Below are 18020 nucleotides of genomic sequence, written 5' to 3'. Positions count from 1 at the left end.
AGCCCCTCTGTGCACTGCCCTGGCTGTCTGTGTAATGCACAATATTCTAAAGGAGAAGAGAGAGGTTTCTGCATGCTACCCTAAAGGAGGGGATACCCACAACTTACATGACTTCAACTGAACTACCAGCACTTTGTAATTGGTGAGATATGCAGCACTGAGTTTTTACTTGGACTACTTTTTTAGTTGTCTGCATCAGCTTTTCCGTGGCAGCATACTCATACTGGTCATATCTCCCAGAGAGCCCCTGATTTTTTTTTCTTTTTATATTCAGTTTTTGTATATATGTAAATATGATTAGTTCTGCAATAGAAAGTATCCAGAAAGTAAGGCTCTCTTCTACTGCTTGATGTTGTGGCTCTGAAAGTGAATGATTTATTGCATTGTAAAACCACTATCTTAATTTTGCTGTGTAATATGAACTGTGGGTTTTGCTTTGATTTTGTAAGCTACTAAGTCCCTTTACAGTGTACAAAATTCACTGAATTCATCTGCATTTTACAATAACACAACTTTACAGAGCCTGATCAAAGCTGGAAGCCCTTTATAGCTCAAGAGTGGCTCAGACAATGTTTTTGTTCTGGGAAATCAAGTCCTGAAAGATTAAAACCCCAGTCCCATTTTATTTAAATGAACATATTTCATTCCTCAGCCTCTAGTAGTAAGCAGTGAGCAGCACACTAAGCTTGTTTCTTTCTCCATCATTGATTTTATTACCTCCACAACTCACCCCTAATCTGGATGCATCAGCTGCTATCATATTGCTTCTGATCTGCTACGTTACACTGCGTCAAAGATTTCAACTTCATGGCTCTTCTCCAAGCAAATAAAAAGAAACCAAGGAAATATTTCTTTCATTCATAGCTATTCATACTCCACTAAGCAGGGCTCAGGACATCACGATGAGGAAGGCTGCAGGTTGGCAGTTCAGGAATAAATACCACAGCAAAAAAACAACCCATTTTGTTATACATACCACATTCTGTTGGAACACGCTCATCTGAAAGATGACGCAATGTGGGATTTACTGTCTCAAGGCATTTCCTATGGCCCTCTCCCCCCCACCCCATTCACTCTGTCTTTACACAAGACCAAGCTGCTGAACATGCACGCGCTTTCCTTAAGAGGTCTGGAATAGGGGTGGCACAGCCCAGCCACAGTAAAAAGCAAGCATCAGGGTGGGCCATAAGAATGTACAACATGAAACTGCTGTTCATGCTGGGGACAGTATTGTGCATTTTGTGGGGGCATTTAGCAAAGAGAATGCAAGAGAGACTGCTAGTGATGCCAACCAAAATGGTCCATTTTGCTGACTTATGGCATCGTTGCACATACTAAAACTCTCTTGCTTTCTCTTTCTCACTACAGCTTTACCCTCAAACTTGAATTGCCGATCTGATTCACTGTCCCGTAAGCTGATGACTCTTTGCTCCGCAAGCCATTCATGCGCCGCACGGACTCAACGCTCTCATTCCCAACAGCCACAGTCTGTGCCTGTCCCCAGAGTGTCAGCATAGATAGCAGCAGCACGAATGGAAATACCACAGCAGCAGCATGACGACACACACACACACAACAGGCAAAGAGAAGAATGGCTTGGTTAGAGAAGACCATCATGCAAAACAATGAGAATCACTTTCAAGGCAAAATAAACTGAGAAAATTGTGAGAGACAAAATCAAGTACAGAGATGCAGAAAATACCTCCTAAAGAAACTGCCTTAGTAACATTTTGAAAGTTGTGCAACCAGATTCATAGGAAAAAAGCAAGCCTATGCAAATGGATAGGTCTCGCTTACTCATTTGCATATTTCCTTGTATTTAATCATGTTGTTACCTATTTTGCAAAGAATCTGTGTAGGATAAAAACAAGTCTTCTGATGATTTGGTTTTAAATAACTTTCTTTTCACAGTCACCAAAATAATAGTTTGCAAAGCAGATGAATGACCACTTCCATAGTCCAAAATCTCATAAACTTGAGTAATGTCACTAGATACTGTTACTTACCAAGGATGGCTACTTGTTCAGCTCTAAAACAGATCTTGCATCCAAAAATGAAATTACAGATGCCATACAGAAGATTCTGATGCTGCCATGCTGGGTTGGAAAACAAAGGCTTCCAGTGGCAGTGCGTGCGGCCTGTAGACAGGCAAGCATCTCTGCTCTCTCCTGTAATCTAATCTTCAGTGGAATCTCAATTCATCTGACAATAATATTAAACTAGAGAACGCTTTCTTCCCAGAGTATCCATCAAATATTACATTAGCTGCAGAACATTTATTAGACAGACCTGTCAAAACACAAATGCCCTGTGCCTTTGTTGTCATCCCTCTTGTAAAAGAAACCATTATTTGTGGCTTGAAGCACTCATGCAGCTCAAGCAAATATTTACTTCACCTAGCAAATATATATGTAGAGTTTATAGTTCCAGATTCTCTAGACATGTGAATGATCATGACTTGAATAAAACTCAATTTAAAGTCTACTCTTGTCTTCCCATTTACTGGAAAATAAAACAATAAAACAACCCAGGACAGATGGACAGTCTTCCTAAAATTATTTCTAGACAGACATCTAGGTTACAAACAATCCCCTCTTCTATATGTCAGTCACTGGCATAAAATTATGTGGTAGTGACACTCACAAAGAGGTCTTTTGCTAAAAATTTGAAGTTTGCGTCAATCACAAACTGTGAAATGACAGAATCCAGAGAGGAAATTCTCCTAATCCTTCTCCCTTTTTAAAATGGCCATGTTTCCTGGTTTCAGCTGGGAAAGATACCAGCTGCTAGTGGTGTAAAAGTCAGGGCAGAACTGCAGATCATTGCAATGGGCTATCCTAGGGAATCTCCCATTTTAGCATCGCTAGGGCAGCACTAGAAAAGACAGATCTCAGGCATGTTCTGATGACAGCACACCTGGATAATATAATTCCTCTATCTGTGTCATTGCATCCAACAGTTCCTTATCCACTGGTGGTGCCACGTAGTAGCACAGTATTTGTCCGGCTACCTCAGCAGTTGCACGAAGAGAAGAAAATTCTTGGAATTGGTGACCAATTACTGACATTTGTTGATAACTTAATATACTGCAAATAAACCCAGCAGCCAACTATGAGCTCTTTATCAAGGAGTAAATCACTCAAAAGGAAACTTTAGAAAAAGACTCTCCTGTAAGGGCAAGAAGTGAGGTAAGAAATCCCCTGCACATGAGCAGGGTTGTCAGGGCACATTCAGACACCCCAGGCAGAGAGCAGCTGTACCTTGTTTTGTCTTCTTTGCCTTCTCCGAAGCCTCAGAAACTCTTTGTGCTGCCGTGACACAAAGTTGACTGCTGCATATTCCAGCAAAGCAGCAAAGACAAAGAGAAGACACACAGCCATCCAAATATCGATAGCTTTTACATAGGAGACCTAGAAAGAAATAGGACACAGCATGTTATATCCCAAACTACTTCCTAAGCTGAGGATATCGATGTGAAAAAAATAAACACATTTTTTTGCACAGCATGAGTTCCATGAGGTGGGTTTTTCTTATTCTGTGTTTTGATTTGTTAGCTCATTGGCTGATAAAAAATGCATAATTCAACTACTAATGAAAATGAGTGTCCATAAAGAATACACAAATGAGCTATTGCCTTTAGAGAAAGATCAGGGTTACTTTAACAAAATACAAGTGTTCCTATCATTGCCATCAAAGTTTGGAAAAATTAATAAAAATACAAGATATAATAAAAAACCTACTGAAAAACAATTGTAGAAATTTCTTAGGTTTCACCTTTTAAAATTTTTATGAACCAATTACCATAATGCTTAATTAGCTATATTTGGTATCCACAACATCAAAGTAAACTCAGGATATTCCTTTGTATTGGCTGATACAACTTTACCAATTAAATATTCCATCTTAGTTGCCTGAGACCTTTACTCAACATCTCTATAAGAAAAATAAATCTTCATAGATACTATCTACTAAAAATACCCAAATACCAGCTGCCTCTGTTCTAGTAAAAATCTATTCTGATTTGAATTGACTGGTCCACAGTAAAATCACATATATTACAGCTCTGCAATGTCACAAGATGTTTATCATATTACCCACCCTGGGCTGAACAGTAGCCAATTAATGAGCTACACACTATGCATATCAAAGGTAGATTCTCCATAGGTGTTTGGTCTCTGCCTTTCTTTGTAGTCTTGCAGTTTTTAAGCAGAGATCTTATGATTAGGTAACAGCAGGTTGTCTCTTTTGTTTATCAGGTATTACCTCCTGAGTGGAATTACAATGATCTGACTTAATGTCTACGCCGTACACGTGAGCTAGTTGCATAAACTACTTTGACATAAATAAATCAAGGAATGAAGAAAAATGGGCATATCTAGGATGCAAGGCATTTGAACTGTTTTACGTCTTCTCTCCAATGAGATTAATAACACCCAAATAGAGTTTCTTCTTCACATGTCTGTAAGGAGGAGCTTAGAACACCTCTGTAGGCAGAGGCACCTGGGGCTTTACACAGTTGTCTAAATAACAGCATCACAAATTGACACATTATGTACCTAGCATCCATTTGCTAATTCAGCAGAGCACAAATCTTCAGCCTCCCACATTAACCAGTGCCCTGGAGATGTCTCAGATACTCAAGGTCACCTCAGTTTGACAGAACCCATGGCACCCCATACAGATGAATCAAGATAAGCAAAATGGATTGTACCTAAACCCCAAAATGTTATAAACATTTAGATAATAACTGCAGGCAAAGCATTTCATTGCAGTCAAAACGTATAGTGGTCTGAAAAGGCAGCAGAAAAGGATGTTGTGTTCCTGACAATGTTAAGGAGATCAAATCTCCACCTTGGAAAACTCCACTTCTATCCTTTGCATACTATTCAAAATGACCTCACTCTCCTGGCTGGACAACCATTCTGTGATGGAAGGAATCACACCTCTAGGTGTAAATTGCACCTTTAGGTGCAAATAGGTTTTGCTCCTATTTGCCATGTGCTTGAATAGCATGATTTTTCAAAGTCCATAAAAGATCTTTTGTTAATGTCAAATGGAATATACTGCACTATGTGCTTGAGAAAGCAATATGAGCAGAGGAACTGGCATTTAAAGCAGAACAGAAAGGATACAGAGCTTCATCCTGCAGATCCTGAACATTGAGAATGACATTTTAGAGGAGCCAATCACTGTTATTCAGCCTGCATCAGAGGAACATGCCTTTCTGTTGCAGCAGTGCAGCTCCACGTGGCAATGCCCACCATGCAGCTCACACAGGCTGACATGTAGCAGGCTGAGGGGACACCATGAATCTGTTCCTTTCAATTACATACACAGCAGGTATGTAGTTCACTCCCCCACATATAAAAAATTGTACAAGTTACATCTTTTCTGAGCAGCTGTGAAAACCAGAGAAAACTCGACAGCGTCCCAGACGCTCTGTGCCACAGGCTGAGGCACAGTAGGAATCAAGTCACCATAATTTGTGTAAAATGCAGCTGAGATTAGGTTGTTAGCTGCTTTTCTTAAAGGGGCAGTTTGTTTCCTTTACAAATGCCCTTAGGAGATGTATTAAACATGAATAAACAGCTGGACTGTGCTGTCAGAGACAGCACAATACAAGGAGCTGAAGTCAGAAGAATCAGCATTTCTGACTGTGCAAATCCTGTCCTGGTGGGGCTAAAGCAGAGAAAGCAAAATGAAAAAGGAAGCCCTGAGTTATTCGTCCTGCCACTTATACTGTGCTACCATAAATGGCATCCACATAGCTGCTGAGCCAGCTGGATTATTTTAACTCCAGCCCGCTGGGCTGGAATCAGAGAATCACGATATCCTTGGCAGATACATAGCTTGTTCCATTGTTTGGCCAGTGCCACACCATGGCACAGCTTTAAATGAGAAAACAGAAAGCAATTGCTTCCAGCACCATACTAAAAATAAATAAACGGTAAAATCCTGCAATGAGTAAAAGCCGGCACCTTTGTTTTCAAATCAATTTATGTAGCTTACCTATGAACCCTCAGTATATACAGAATTGCGCTGCCCAAAGCCTAAAAACCTATGGAATTTTCTGACACACTCAGAGAAGCTGGAGTCTGCAAAACTGAGTAAATCATGAAAGCGTACTCACGTCATTGTTCAGGCAGGTTGTTCCATCAAACTCAAAACCAATGCTATGAGCTAGGGGGTTTTCTCCCAGATCATAGTAAAGAATTAAAATGCATATGTTTGTTCAACTTAAAGGCTTATAGCATCGGCCTCTCTCTCCAGCTTCCTTAACTACCATGCTCACGCTTCATGCTCCATACTCACTGCCAGGTACATGTAGGACAGTGCTGACTGATTTTTTTGTTGGAGGTTTCTTCTCACCTGACTTAAAAAGCACTATGTACATGTGGGGATTTTTTTCAATTAATGCTAAGAAACAAGCATGTGGAGACCCTGGGGGGACATTCCCTGGTCTAGGGAGACACAAGAATCTTCCCTCAAAAAGCTGTTAGACCCCATTGGCTCCTTCCCCTACTCCTGTCTGTTCCTATGTCCCTGAGCCACTCCTTCCCTATTCCCTGATTGGCCCTCATCTTTGTACTGCCCCAAGACCAGGCTTAGCCCCCAGACCCCTGCAGGGGGAAAGCTGGACCCTCCATGTGTGGCTGCTGGGACCTGAACATCTCACCGTGCAGCTGAATAAAACATCTGTGGATATTATGCAAAGGTCCATTTTGCTCCCTTACCCTGGACTATGCTAGCAGCAATTCAGACTGCTACACAAGCAATTTTAGGACAAAATTATTTTAAGTGGAACATAGATCTTACACTATAGTCAAATAAACTGTACCCTAAAAATGCCAGTCTCTCCTTTTTGACCAAGACTGGAGTTCGGGAAGGCTATTTCAGGTATACATGTATGTTTGATATACACTAACTTGGGCTAGATAAAGCCTATGACTTATTTCTGTTAGCCAATACCTTGATGTAATCCTAATCAGAGCAGAGCAGAATAATAGAAATGACCCCACATGAGCCTTATGTAATAGAGACTGTTACCTCAGCATTTGCCACCTCTCCCGTAACTTCACTTGCAGCACAGAATCCAGCAACAATACAAATTCCAAGTTCACATTATTAAGTTAGCATGCATAAAATAAAAAATAAGTGGGGTTGTTTCAAAGGTAGACCTTGTAAAACTTCCACTGAAAAGCCTGTAACATTAACAGTACACTGGCTCCATTTACTATAAAATACTTTTAGAAGTGGATATTTGGAAACTCTGCCTTGTTCAGTGTTATCTTGTTCAGAAAGCTCAATAAGATTTTCTTGTCCTTTTCTTTCTTTAAATAGCTGCTCCATTTTTTACTGCATGTTGCCAAGCTTCCTCCCTAATGCTGTTTGGGAGGAGGGGATTTAATGGCTCCCACCAATAAAACCATAAATTAAATCAATTATTCAGATGCTTTGTAAATGTTTTAGGGCCAGCTAATGAGGGAACTTTTTCTGAATTAGAGCTGTCTGCATCAAGAGCCAAGTATGGTAAGGCTAAGTATAGTAAATGTGACAAAGCTGCTTCTTTCCCTTCATAATTTTCCTCATTTGTTATTTGGCCATACCCACTAGATAAAAAAAGACCAGCTTGTTCTCCATACACTGCTGTAGCACCAATGACCCCAGTGAAGTTCCTGGAAATAAAAGTACAAGGAGAATTACACTGTTTGGGAAGGACTTGAGGGGATTAAACCTTCCAGTTCTCAAACTCTTTTTATTTTGTCACCATGACTCTCCCACAGCTCTCAGGCCCCTTTCGGCCCAGTGCCGCGTGTCACCACCAGAATGAAGAGCGCCTGTGTGGAGAGAATCCCGGGGAAAACATGGTCATGGGTCCTGCAGCTCAGCAGCTGTCATTTGTTGACGTTTTTGAATCAACCCAAATATGAGTTCTGTTTTTGCTACAATGCCAGTCTCATGAGAATCCAGACAACTGCTTTAACTCTCTGCTTCTCTCAAACGAGTGTAAAATGGAAATAAAGACACATCCACCCACTCCCAGGGTTCTGAACTGTGAAAATAACTTCAACATGCAGTGAAAGGTACTTTGTTTGTATTACAAAACATATATTCATTTATTTTGGTAGGTAGAATCTATGAAAAATAGCTTTTACTTGAGATATGAAGCCACAAACTTCTGTTTTTACACAACGCCATATTCTAGGCAAGGTTTTTTAACGAATAAAATTTTCAGCTACTATGAAATTAACTTCTCCCATGCATGAAAATAAACTCTTGGAGACAAAGGTTTCGAAGAATTTTTCAGACGAGGAAGGTGGAAATAGAACAAAGTATCATTTTAAATCAAAACTGAAACAAAAGCTACTTTAAATGAAAAGTGGGCAATTTTCAAAACAAAACAAGAAACTAGCAAGAAATTTTTAATTTAAACGGGGTGAAAAAAGATACTACTAACCTCTCTCTATTATTTAGATTCCATATGAAAGTGTCCACCTTGCTCAGCAAGGATTCACAAGTTGTTCCAGCCACCCAAAATTGCCTTTTTTTTTAGTGAATAAACTATTCATCCAAACATTTTTGCTCTATTTCTATTGCTGGTTCTGCCAAGTCATGAGATGCTAAACCTCCCACTCACTGCTGATGCAGAAATAAATGCTGACTGCATTCAAGCCAGGAAATGTATGGGAAATGTTTATGGTTTGTTTTTCCTTCAAAGATAAAGGAAAATTTTCTTCAAGTCTTCGAAGAAGATCAGCGAGTTAAGGTATTTCCAAAGATGTTCAGAGAGCCCCCTGGGCAGGGGCCAGAAGAGGTGATCACAGGCTTGTAACAACATTCACTAGTAGGCCTACTAGCTGTTTTTGTTGTTATAACCAAGTCAAGATGCCAAAAATACAGGCTGGTTTGTGAGTGGTCACAGCTACCTCTGTGCCAGTTCCATCCAATTCCCACTGAAGAGAGAAAGCAAGATGCTCCCCAACTTCAGAGTGGGGCTGGACCCCAAGAAACTGCAGGAATTAAAAAAAAAAAAAAAAAAAAAAAAAAGAGTAAACTTGTCTTCTAGGTAAAGCCACTTTAGAAAAGCAATAAAATATTTCTTTTTTAGCATAGGCAGTGTCTATTGACACATTATGATCTTCCTTCCCAATGGTGTATTTCCATCTTTGAAAAATGTAATGCCATGAATACAAAATCAGTTTGCAGATTGGTGAAGCCAATACGACTTAGGCTTTTTTCCCAAGGCCATGTGAAGTATTGGCATTCTCATCATGTGTCATTTTGTGCAATCATATGATGTAGTCGCCTTGTGTTTCCAATTTGTGAGAATTCATTCTTTCTGTAGCGTAAATTTTAAGACAGGATGCAGCATTTCCACTTCATCGTGCTTGAGCAGGGAGCTTGAACCAGATGACCCACTGTGGTCCCTTCCAGTCTTACCCATTTTGTGATTCTGTGATTCAAAAGCCCTCAACTTCTCTAAAAATAGTATGACTATTTTGCAGACAAAGAAAAAGAAGTCTGAGTGATAGCTTAAGACACTTTTTCTAACAGAGCAGGTCACAGCTGAGAAAGCAAAGGCTTGTGATTTGGACAGAAAATGGTGCTGGTGCTCAGCTTGGGAGCAAACGCTGAGATTTTCTTGTGCATTGATGATGCAGGGACAGGCTGACCTCTGCCAACGAGCACCAAGCCAGACAAACTGAAATTATAACCAGGGTCAAAAGCCCACTTTTACAAATTGATAGTCAACTGCATGTTGTAACACTTCTAAGATGATAATAATGTCTGGAAATGTCTCATATCTCAGGAGTTCAAGCCCAGCTCAGGCCCCTGTAGAAATAGTTAACACAGTATAGAACTGAAATGCTAAATTATTTGGAGACTGGAGGTTCTGGTGGCCCCGCCAAGAATTGTGTTGAGTTCATGCCTTGTAAACTATGGTAGAGTGCAACTGAGATTGAGCAGAGCCTTAGCCCCCAGTGGAAACAGATTGAAACTCTAGAGAAATGAGAGGGGAAAAGTGCAATTTTCTCTACTTATTGTTTATTATGACTTTGGCATGCACCCGGGCACTGCTGACTTTTCTCATTGCCCTGATCATGAAAAACACTGGGGAGGAACAGGCTGGGGACATGTCTCCCACCAGCTCAGACACATCTTTAACACTGTGTGTAAATAGCAATTTGTGGCTCTTGCAACTCTTCAGCCTGGTTGTGTCTCTCTGCCCTCTTGGTGAAAAGATTATGGCTGAGCTGGCCAACAAGTGCATGCTCTGCAGCAGTGTTGGAGACCAAGAGGCCCCTCACACCACCCAATGCCTGCTTGGTCAGACTTCAGAGAGGCCAGCAACACCCACAGTCTGTGCTTCAGCTGTCACAGGAATAAACCTGCAACACCAAACATCAGCTTTTCATCCCCTGTATTCTGCACATCTTTTCTCTTTTCCTTGGTCTCACTTTGTATGCTTAGTCTTCTTCTGTCTTCAAGAAGCTGGTCTTGAATAAGCACTTACAACCAGTTGATTAAGTATTGTTTCATCCCTTGAAAACCAACCAGATTTCTAATAAAGCTTTCTACACTCAAAGGGAGAAGAAATATTCCTGCCCCACAAAAACTCCACAAAAACCCTAGGATTCTGCGCTCACATGGCCCCCACAGGTTACCACAGCCCTACCATCATAGCACATCTCAGAGCCCTTCATTTGGCTTGTAAATGCAGCAAGATATTGGCAGAAATAAAATAAATAATACCAATATTTGTAATGTTCTCGTGTATGAACCAAAGAAAGTAATCAACAGATTGGTGCAGCCATGGTGATCGGTTTACAAAGGTGACAAATAAGGATTGATGTCTCTGCTACAAGGAAGCAGCTTCTTATTGCTAAGTAATTGAAAGATATTTATCACACAGAAACACCCCCACACATGAGCTGAGCTCAGTGCAAATTGAGAATTATTTGTGGCTGCATTAAGACACTGGTAAAAACATATCCTGTCAGCCCTTGCAGATAGATGACAATGTCAGTCTTGGGTCTTGTTTACAACGAGATTTTGCTCTACCTTCCCAGTGAAATCAACAGATAATATTTCTTTAATGTCATTAAATGCTCACTTGAATATCTGGACTCTAAGGGGTAAATTTTTCAGCAGATGAGAGGTTGGATAAAAATGAGGAGAAAAAACTGAGAAAGATTGCATGTTTGCTAGCAAGAACCACTGGCCTGATCTTTGAACAATGTCATTAAATTCATAGAGTCAAATGCTGATATTGACCAAAGAAGCATTTATATTTAAGATTCACTTGAAATCAGGATTCAAAGTGGTATGTATCTGAGCACAGCAGAGTGCCTACTTCTGTAAGGCCAGCTTTCCTGCTGTGATTATGCTTTTCTGATTCTTTTTTTTTTTTTTGTTAACTCAGCTTTAGAAAACTCCTTTTGTTTGTAGATCCAAAAGTTCTTTAGTTGCCTCAGGTGAAAAGTAATCTTCATTCAGCTCAGCCACAGCCATGCAGGTTCAGTTATTACCTCTGCCATTCAGTTAGGAAGAATTGCACCAAATTGCATTACTCACTGACCTTTGAAGAGTTAACTGACTCAGTGCATGACTGTTATCAAATAACAACTCAGGATTTCATTTTTGTAGCAATAGGAACAAATCTTCTCCCTCCAAGTAAAGCAGGTAAGGACCACAGAAGTGGAGTATGGCAGGGCAGCTACTGTGATCAATACTAAGAACATGTGCAGCTATACATACATGCTCAGGTGTTATGTCTTCATTAGATAGCACCAAAATTGTGTTAAATCTCACCTGACTTCAGAACATTCTACAACATCTTCTCTGGGCTGTATTTCCTGTTGTAGTCACAACTAAGTGAACCACTAAAAGTGATCCAATTCACTGAACCAAACAACAAAAACCTAAAATGATAAAAGGATGCCTAGGGCAATATGGCTTTTTTTCTTCCACTTTTGGTCTCTGCTGTTTGTGAAAAGAGAGTTAACTTTCTAATTCTTCTCTAAGATCATACTCCTAAATTCTGGATTTCCTAGGACTTTCAGCAATGTAATCTGGTGGGAAAAGGCATTTGTTTATTTTTATGAGTGCTAGTCTCTCTAGATTAGAGATGGGAAAATCAGAGCAAGCCTTGGTCAGGGAAAATTGCCTTATCAATAATAAATATAAGATTACACTAAAAAAAAATCTGAGAATGGGTGGGTTGTTACATTACTCAGTAACTCCACATGCTTCTTTCTTGACTATTACTTGATCAGTTACTTACTATTACTGAGCCACTTATCATTCTTATCTAGCATATCTTCTGGCTCTGGATTCTCAATTGCTTCTTTCATCTGATTCAACTGGAAAGGGAAAAATGCTTTGTATTTGGATAATTTAAGCAATTTGTAACTGACAATAATGGTATAATAAATAGATCTGTATATACAGTCTGAAAATTCTTTGGTCTTTTTATATTTCTTCTCTTTCTATCTTTGAAAAAAAGTTTTAAAATTAAAAATAAAAACATCTGTAAAACAGATCTTGAAGCTGAGCTGATGTCAAAGAAAATGGTTTGGCAGGATAACATGGTCCAATTCCAAATGTAAGTGTGAGTCACATTTCATGTACAGTAAAGCACTTAAGGAAATGCAGAATTGAAAGAGGATGTATAATGGGAATAATAGAATATGGCAAAGGTGAGAATGTACGTTGAATGAAATTGATGGTCTGACTATTAATAAACACAAAGAAAGAAAATGGGATAAAGAGGGCAGGTTAGAGGAAGGGAAATGGAATTCATATAAAGGGGAATGAACAGCAGCATTTAGCAAGATTCATGCAAAGATTTATTTTTTTAATTTAACTGAATCAGTTTCCATATCCTAGAGGGATCGGCACTGGCGCATGTAAATGTGCCTATCACACACCCAAATCAGCTTGAGCCTGTGGGCCCAGGACCTGGGATCAACACTGCCTGTGGTGAAACAAGGTTGGATGCCCAGACCTCTGTTTTTCTCCTCACTTCAGATGGTGGAAGAAGCTGAGGGATCCATACTTTCCCATGGACTCTCCCAACCAAGCACCTGCCTGACCCACTCTTGGGTCCCACTAACCAGCTACAGACCAGCCACCTGCACCACCTCTTTTGGAGAAAACTCTGGGCCTGAGGGCTCCTGGAGCACCAGGCTTTGTGGTGCACAGACCTGCACAGTTTGAAACTACTGGCCTGAACCTTCTTCCCTGTTTTTCCTATTCATATTCTCTGAAATGTTGTGATCTTTTTATCCCCTTTTCTGTAGTACTTCCTAATCAAGATCTCCCTGTCTTTTCCAGCCAGAGATAGCTGATCAATTTATATTGTTATGTTGTGCTTTCAATCCCTTTGTGGAAGACCAACCCTGGAGAAAAAGAAAAAAAGAAAATAAGAAAAAAAAAAAAAAAAAAAAAAAAGGCAGCAGGAGAAACCTGCAGAGGAACTCATCATTGCAGGCTCCCTTTTTTGTGTTCATGTGGAACCAGCAGGAACACCTACAAGGACTCACAAGGCTACTTAAGCACAGAAGAGACAGTCACCTTTCATGCTCATTTTCTGATGCATATTTTGATTATGGCAATAACTTGGTGGGCTGCTGCACAATTGTCTCCTCAGTGATTCAAAGGACAAAAACAAAACTCTGCTGATTTAGAGTAAAAATTTCTTGTCCCAAATTCTGAGCCTTTCCTTCCAAGCAGAGTCTTGTACTAAGGTTTTGTTTGCAGTTATCATGTTTTTCACATAATTTCATTTTCACCTGAGCTATAAATCTGAGAACTTTCTGACTCATGCTGTAATGTAAAACTGTCTCCAGGACTCTGATACCAAGAGCTTTGTTCAAAACAGTGTCATCACATGTTTCACTCAGGCTGAGTGAAATCATTTTGAGTCACAATAGTTGGGAACTCAGTACAAATATATAATCAAAGCCATAACCAAGAACACCATCGCTTCTCACTGGAAGATGTTTGTGCAGAAGCCTTTTAGCCATGCAGTCTCATGTATGGAGCACATCTACATTCACTTGTCAACTTAACTTTGAGCCAAAGTACTGGACTTTCATAACAGGAAAATTCTTTTCTGAAGTTTATTTGATTGCTTAGCCTGAAGGCCAGTGTTTACTCCTACAAACTGCTCCTTTTTCCTCGTCCCTTTTCTAAAGCCGTGGTGGCTACACTGGTTCTGCAGTCTGCAGCTGTAGTTAAAGTAGCCAGAGACTCTCCAAGCAACCCCACACCACTGAGCAGCAGCAGCACCCACAGCACTCCGTGGCAGTGGCAGAAGCAGTCTGGAGCACAGATGGAGAGCTCTTTGAAGGACAGCACAGGCACCTCTCAGACAGGCTGCTGGATGGCCCTCGAGGTTCAAAGCACTGCAGCACAAGGAAAGGGAATGGTTTCCAGGCCACTCTGATATCACATGCTCAAGGCTTGTTGAACTCTGTTGCTCTGTGGCAAGCAAAATCTTGCTGCCAGAATGGCTTCATGATACTGACACGGGAATGCTCACCTTATGAAAAGGCTGGAGACAACCAGGAGGGAGCTAACAATCCTGGAGGGAGCTACTGAGGATATCACCACTGCTCAGTGAAGATTCACAGTGAAGACTGCTCATCTGTGCAGGAAGTAAGGACCAGATAACTTCTGGTTTGCCTATTTCTATTTGCAAATGTATAACTGATGGTATAGTCCCTTTACTTCTCTTTGTGTGTATGTTTGTGTGTGTGTATTCCTAGTTTGTGTCATATACTGTGTCTGTAAAACAGTAAATAGATGAGGCTGAACAACCTACAAGGAGGAGAGACTTCTGCATCCTTGGGGAAGTGCTAATCCTGCTCAAACAGAGAAAGCTCAAAAGCCTTAATGATATGGGATCTGGAGAAACTGCACTGAGAAACTCTCAGAGATGATGACCAAAATAATTTCCTGAAAGCCCAGAGGGGACCAAACTGAGATTTCTGTCACTTAAAATCATTGGGATGGCTGTAATTGAGGACACAGTAGGTGGGAGGAGAGCTGTGCATGAACTTTTGCACTCCCTGCTTAGTCTTATCTAGTTGCTCTGACTTTTGTTCATTAAAAAAAAATAATTAAAAATTAATTTTTCTTGTTTTATTCATGTTCTGATGAAACATGGGTAATTTTTAAGTTCAGCTAAAACTTTTAATCCCTTGTGGCACCTCATTGTGAGAAGAATGTAAAGGGACATCCACTTCAAAGCTCTGGCTTGGGATTGTCTCTCTTGCAAAGTCACAGACCTGGTGCCCCAGTGCCTCTTTTCTGCTGTCCCTCCAACTCTGGGGACACCTGGCATAGTCACTGCACAATCCCAAGCTCCCCAGGCTGGTCCCAGCACATGTCAGAGGTGGGAGAGGAAGGGAAAAATGGAACAGTTTTTCTGATTCTCAGGCAATTCTGGCATGCTCAGCTGACTTGTGTAACTTAAAAGAAGTTGCAAAACCGAGTCAGCCTACGCAAGAGAAGAAAACAGCCTACATATAAATAACAACCTATATAGCTTTCCCCCCGTCAGTTCCATAAGTAGCTGGAGAAGAACAAAGCTTTGAAGTGAGTCATGTTACCCCCCACCCCACCCCCAGTCTCTCTCTCTCTCGAAGTTCTAAGGAAGCTCAGAAAACACATTGGTCAGAATTTTAAGTCATGAAGATCAGGGTCAAACTATAACTCTTTCAGGAGATTTTAATAAACTGCCTAAGCCAGGAATTCTATCTGCTTAATTGGAAATGAACATGTATCTTTCCTGAATCATTCTGTGGGCATTTGCCTTACTGGTAAGTCTAAGATAATAGTAGCTCACCTCCAGGTTTCTTCCCAGCACTAAATATTCTTACACCATTGTAAGAATACAATGTTCCTGCTACTAACGTAGATGTAGGAATTCACACCTACATCATTTATATCCACGTGGTCATTACAACCTCCATTTCCACTATGACTCAGCACATGTTACACAGATTCGACTCCTTTTAGATCAAAAGAAGAGTCTGCTGGTCCTGTACAGAAGCCTGGATTGTATTGCCATATTGCCCAGTATTCACATCAGTATAAATAAACAAATCTTTTGAAAAATTCTACCACTTAATAAGTCTAAACCCCCCATTAAGTTTCTGAGGAGAGTCACACATGGCTAGAAATACAAAGAGACACACTTCATGTTATATTTAAGAGCTCCCCTTCAGTTTGATAAGTTATTAATAGATGTCAGAAATTTCATTTACACTTGCTCCATCATGTTAGAGCTATGGGGAAGTACTTGCCTGGCTGGTGAACCCTGTTACATGTTTCTCACATGAACTGACATTTAATCAGTTGCAATTATGGTGGAGGTAGAAAATAAAATAAACAAAAGAAAATTAGAGAACTGTTTTGCATGGAACATCACAAGTTAGCAGAGAGTAGATTGCATCTAATGAGACTCAAAGACTAAGGAGTATTTCAAATTACAAGTATTTAAAAAAAGGAGTATTGCTCTGCCTCTTTCCTCTGAAAGATCTTAACGACAAGTCTTAAAGAAGATAATCCGCCTGCTTCTCAATGGGTATCTGCAATGTAGGGAAATATTCTACAAATAGGGAAATTAAGGTGTGTATATGGTAAGAATATTGCCCAGGTTTTCAGCAGGAGCCAGTGACAGAGCTCTGAATGAAATCTTAATCCATGTTTTAGACTTCTGATCATCCTTCCCAAATCCACATTGCTGACTGTTCAACAGAACTGCTTAAACCCAGAAGAATTTTCCTGAGAAGACTCTGCATCACCAACATTCTACAAATGGCATTTTGCAAAAAATGCATATCTGTATCACTGCCGGACACAACAGGAGAAGAATGAGAGATAGGCAGGGAAAAAATGTGCAATAATAGTGCCTGCTCCTTCTTGGCTGTTGCTGTCAGCTTGGTTTTGTACATAATAAAAAGCAGTGAAGAGAAAACAGATTTAGGTTTCTTCAGAGCAGGCCACACTCATGGGTAAGGTGAGGGGAGGGCAAAGGAGATGTTTCAGCACATGCAGCTGCAAGAGAGATTTTTGCTTAAGTTGTCAATACAATGTTTATGTTGTAAACATATTTGCCAATTTTGCAGCACTTACTCTGCCTAAAGCATACCTTGAACCTTGAAGTTATTTCAGGAGCCATGACTTTGATCGATTGCATATCAGGAAGCTTAAGTGCAGAAAACTCCTACACAAAAACACTTTAAGGTGTGGAAATTATGATTTAAAGTGTGCTTTTTTAACGTGCTTAGTGTGCCAGAGCAGCCCAGGCTCAGTCTGAGCTGTGAGGGCAGCAAGGAGGAAGGGCATCGCAGCCACTCAGTCCTACTCACAAAGGTCATGTCCTAGGTACAAATTACCTTAAGTGGCGTTAAGGTGGGAGGGGAGCAAAGGAACAGAGCTGACAGAGCTTCCTGTTTCTAACAAATCCACATCTGTTTGACATCCCCAGCTGCCCACTAACTGCAAAAGAGCTTAGAAAAAGCCACAAGCAGGGCCTGGTTCTTCAACAAATATGCTCACCACACTCATTTTCATGCACATCCCATCAAAATCCATCAGTGCCATTCAGCCAATATTAATGTGCTTTTACCAGAGGAAGGGGTGCACAGAGCATCATCAAGCAAAAGCTTCTTATCCTTAGTGAATACTGTCAGAGCTGCCCTGCATGTTTGGCTGCACAGAATGGTCTCCAAAGAGGATCTGCTGAGCTCTTGGGAAGCTCTCTGCATTCTTATCTGAAGGCTGTTATTTTTTGAGTACTCCTCAATATATCTTCAGAAAGGCTGAAAGTCAATATTCCTCTTGGCACTGGTGTTGCCATGCAGCAGGTGTGTTGGCACTGATTTTCCATTGCTACAATAAACCTCACAATCTCTTTCCTGAGGAAAATAACCCACTTTTACAGGGCAGGTGAATTCTCATGACTGCATTAGGTCTGATGGCCTGTAAAGTAATTTGCTGTATCA

At 40.5% G+C, this 18020-nt stretch overlaps 1 protein-coding gene across 6 annotated transcripts in view; it reads right to left on the bottom strand.

Moving 5' to 3' along the window:
* The window catches only part of GLRA2 (glycine receptor alpha 2), a 122632-nt gene that overhangs the window by 25162 nt on the left and 79450 nt on the right, over positions 1-18020 (bottom strand). For 4 of the 6 annotated variants that reach the window (XM_038139992.1, XM_038139965.1, XM_038139956.1 and 1 more), the window contains exons 8-9: positions 3261-3410; positions 1375-1494 (exon numbers count right to left, since the gene is read on the bottom strand). In XM_038139992.1, coding sequence (XP_037995920.1) covers positions 1375-1494; positions 3261-3410 — 270 coding nt within the window. The remainder of the gene's footprint in view (positions 1-1374; positions 1495-3260; positions 3411-18020) is intronic. The other 2 variants (XM_038139982.1, XM_038139974.1) reach the window with 1 other exon arrangement.

Source organism: Motacilla alba, chromosome 1 (genome assembly GCF_015832195.1).
Source record: "Motacilla alba alba isolate MOTALB_02 chromosome 1, Motacilla_alba_V1.0_pri, whole genome shotgun sequence".
NCBI classification, from domain to species: Eukaryota; Metazoa; Chordata; class Aves; order Passeriformes; family Motacillidae; genus Motacilla; species Motacilla alba.
Note: the sequence above shows the minus strand (reverse complement) of the source record. Positions and strands in the feature narration are given on the sequence as shown.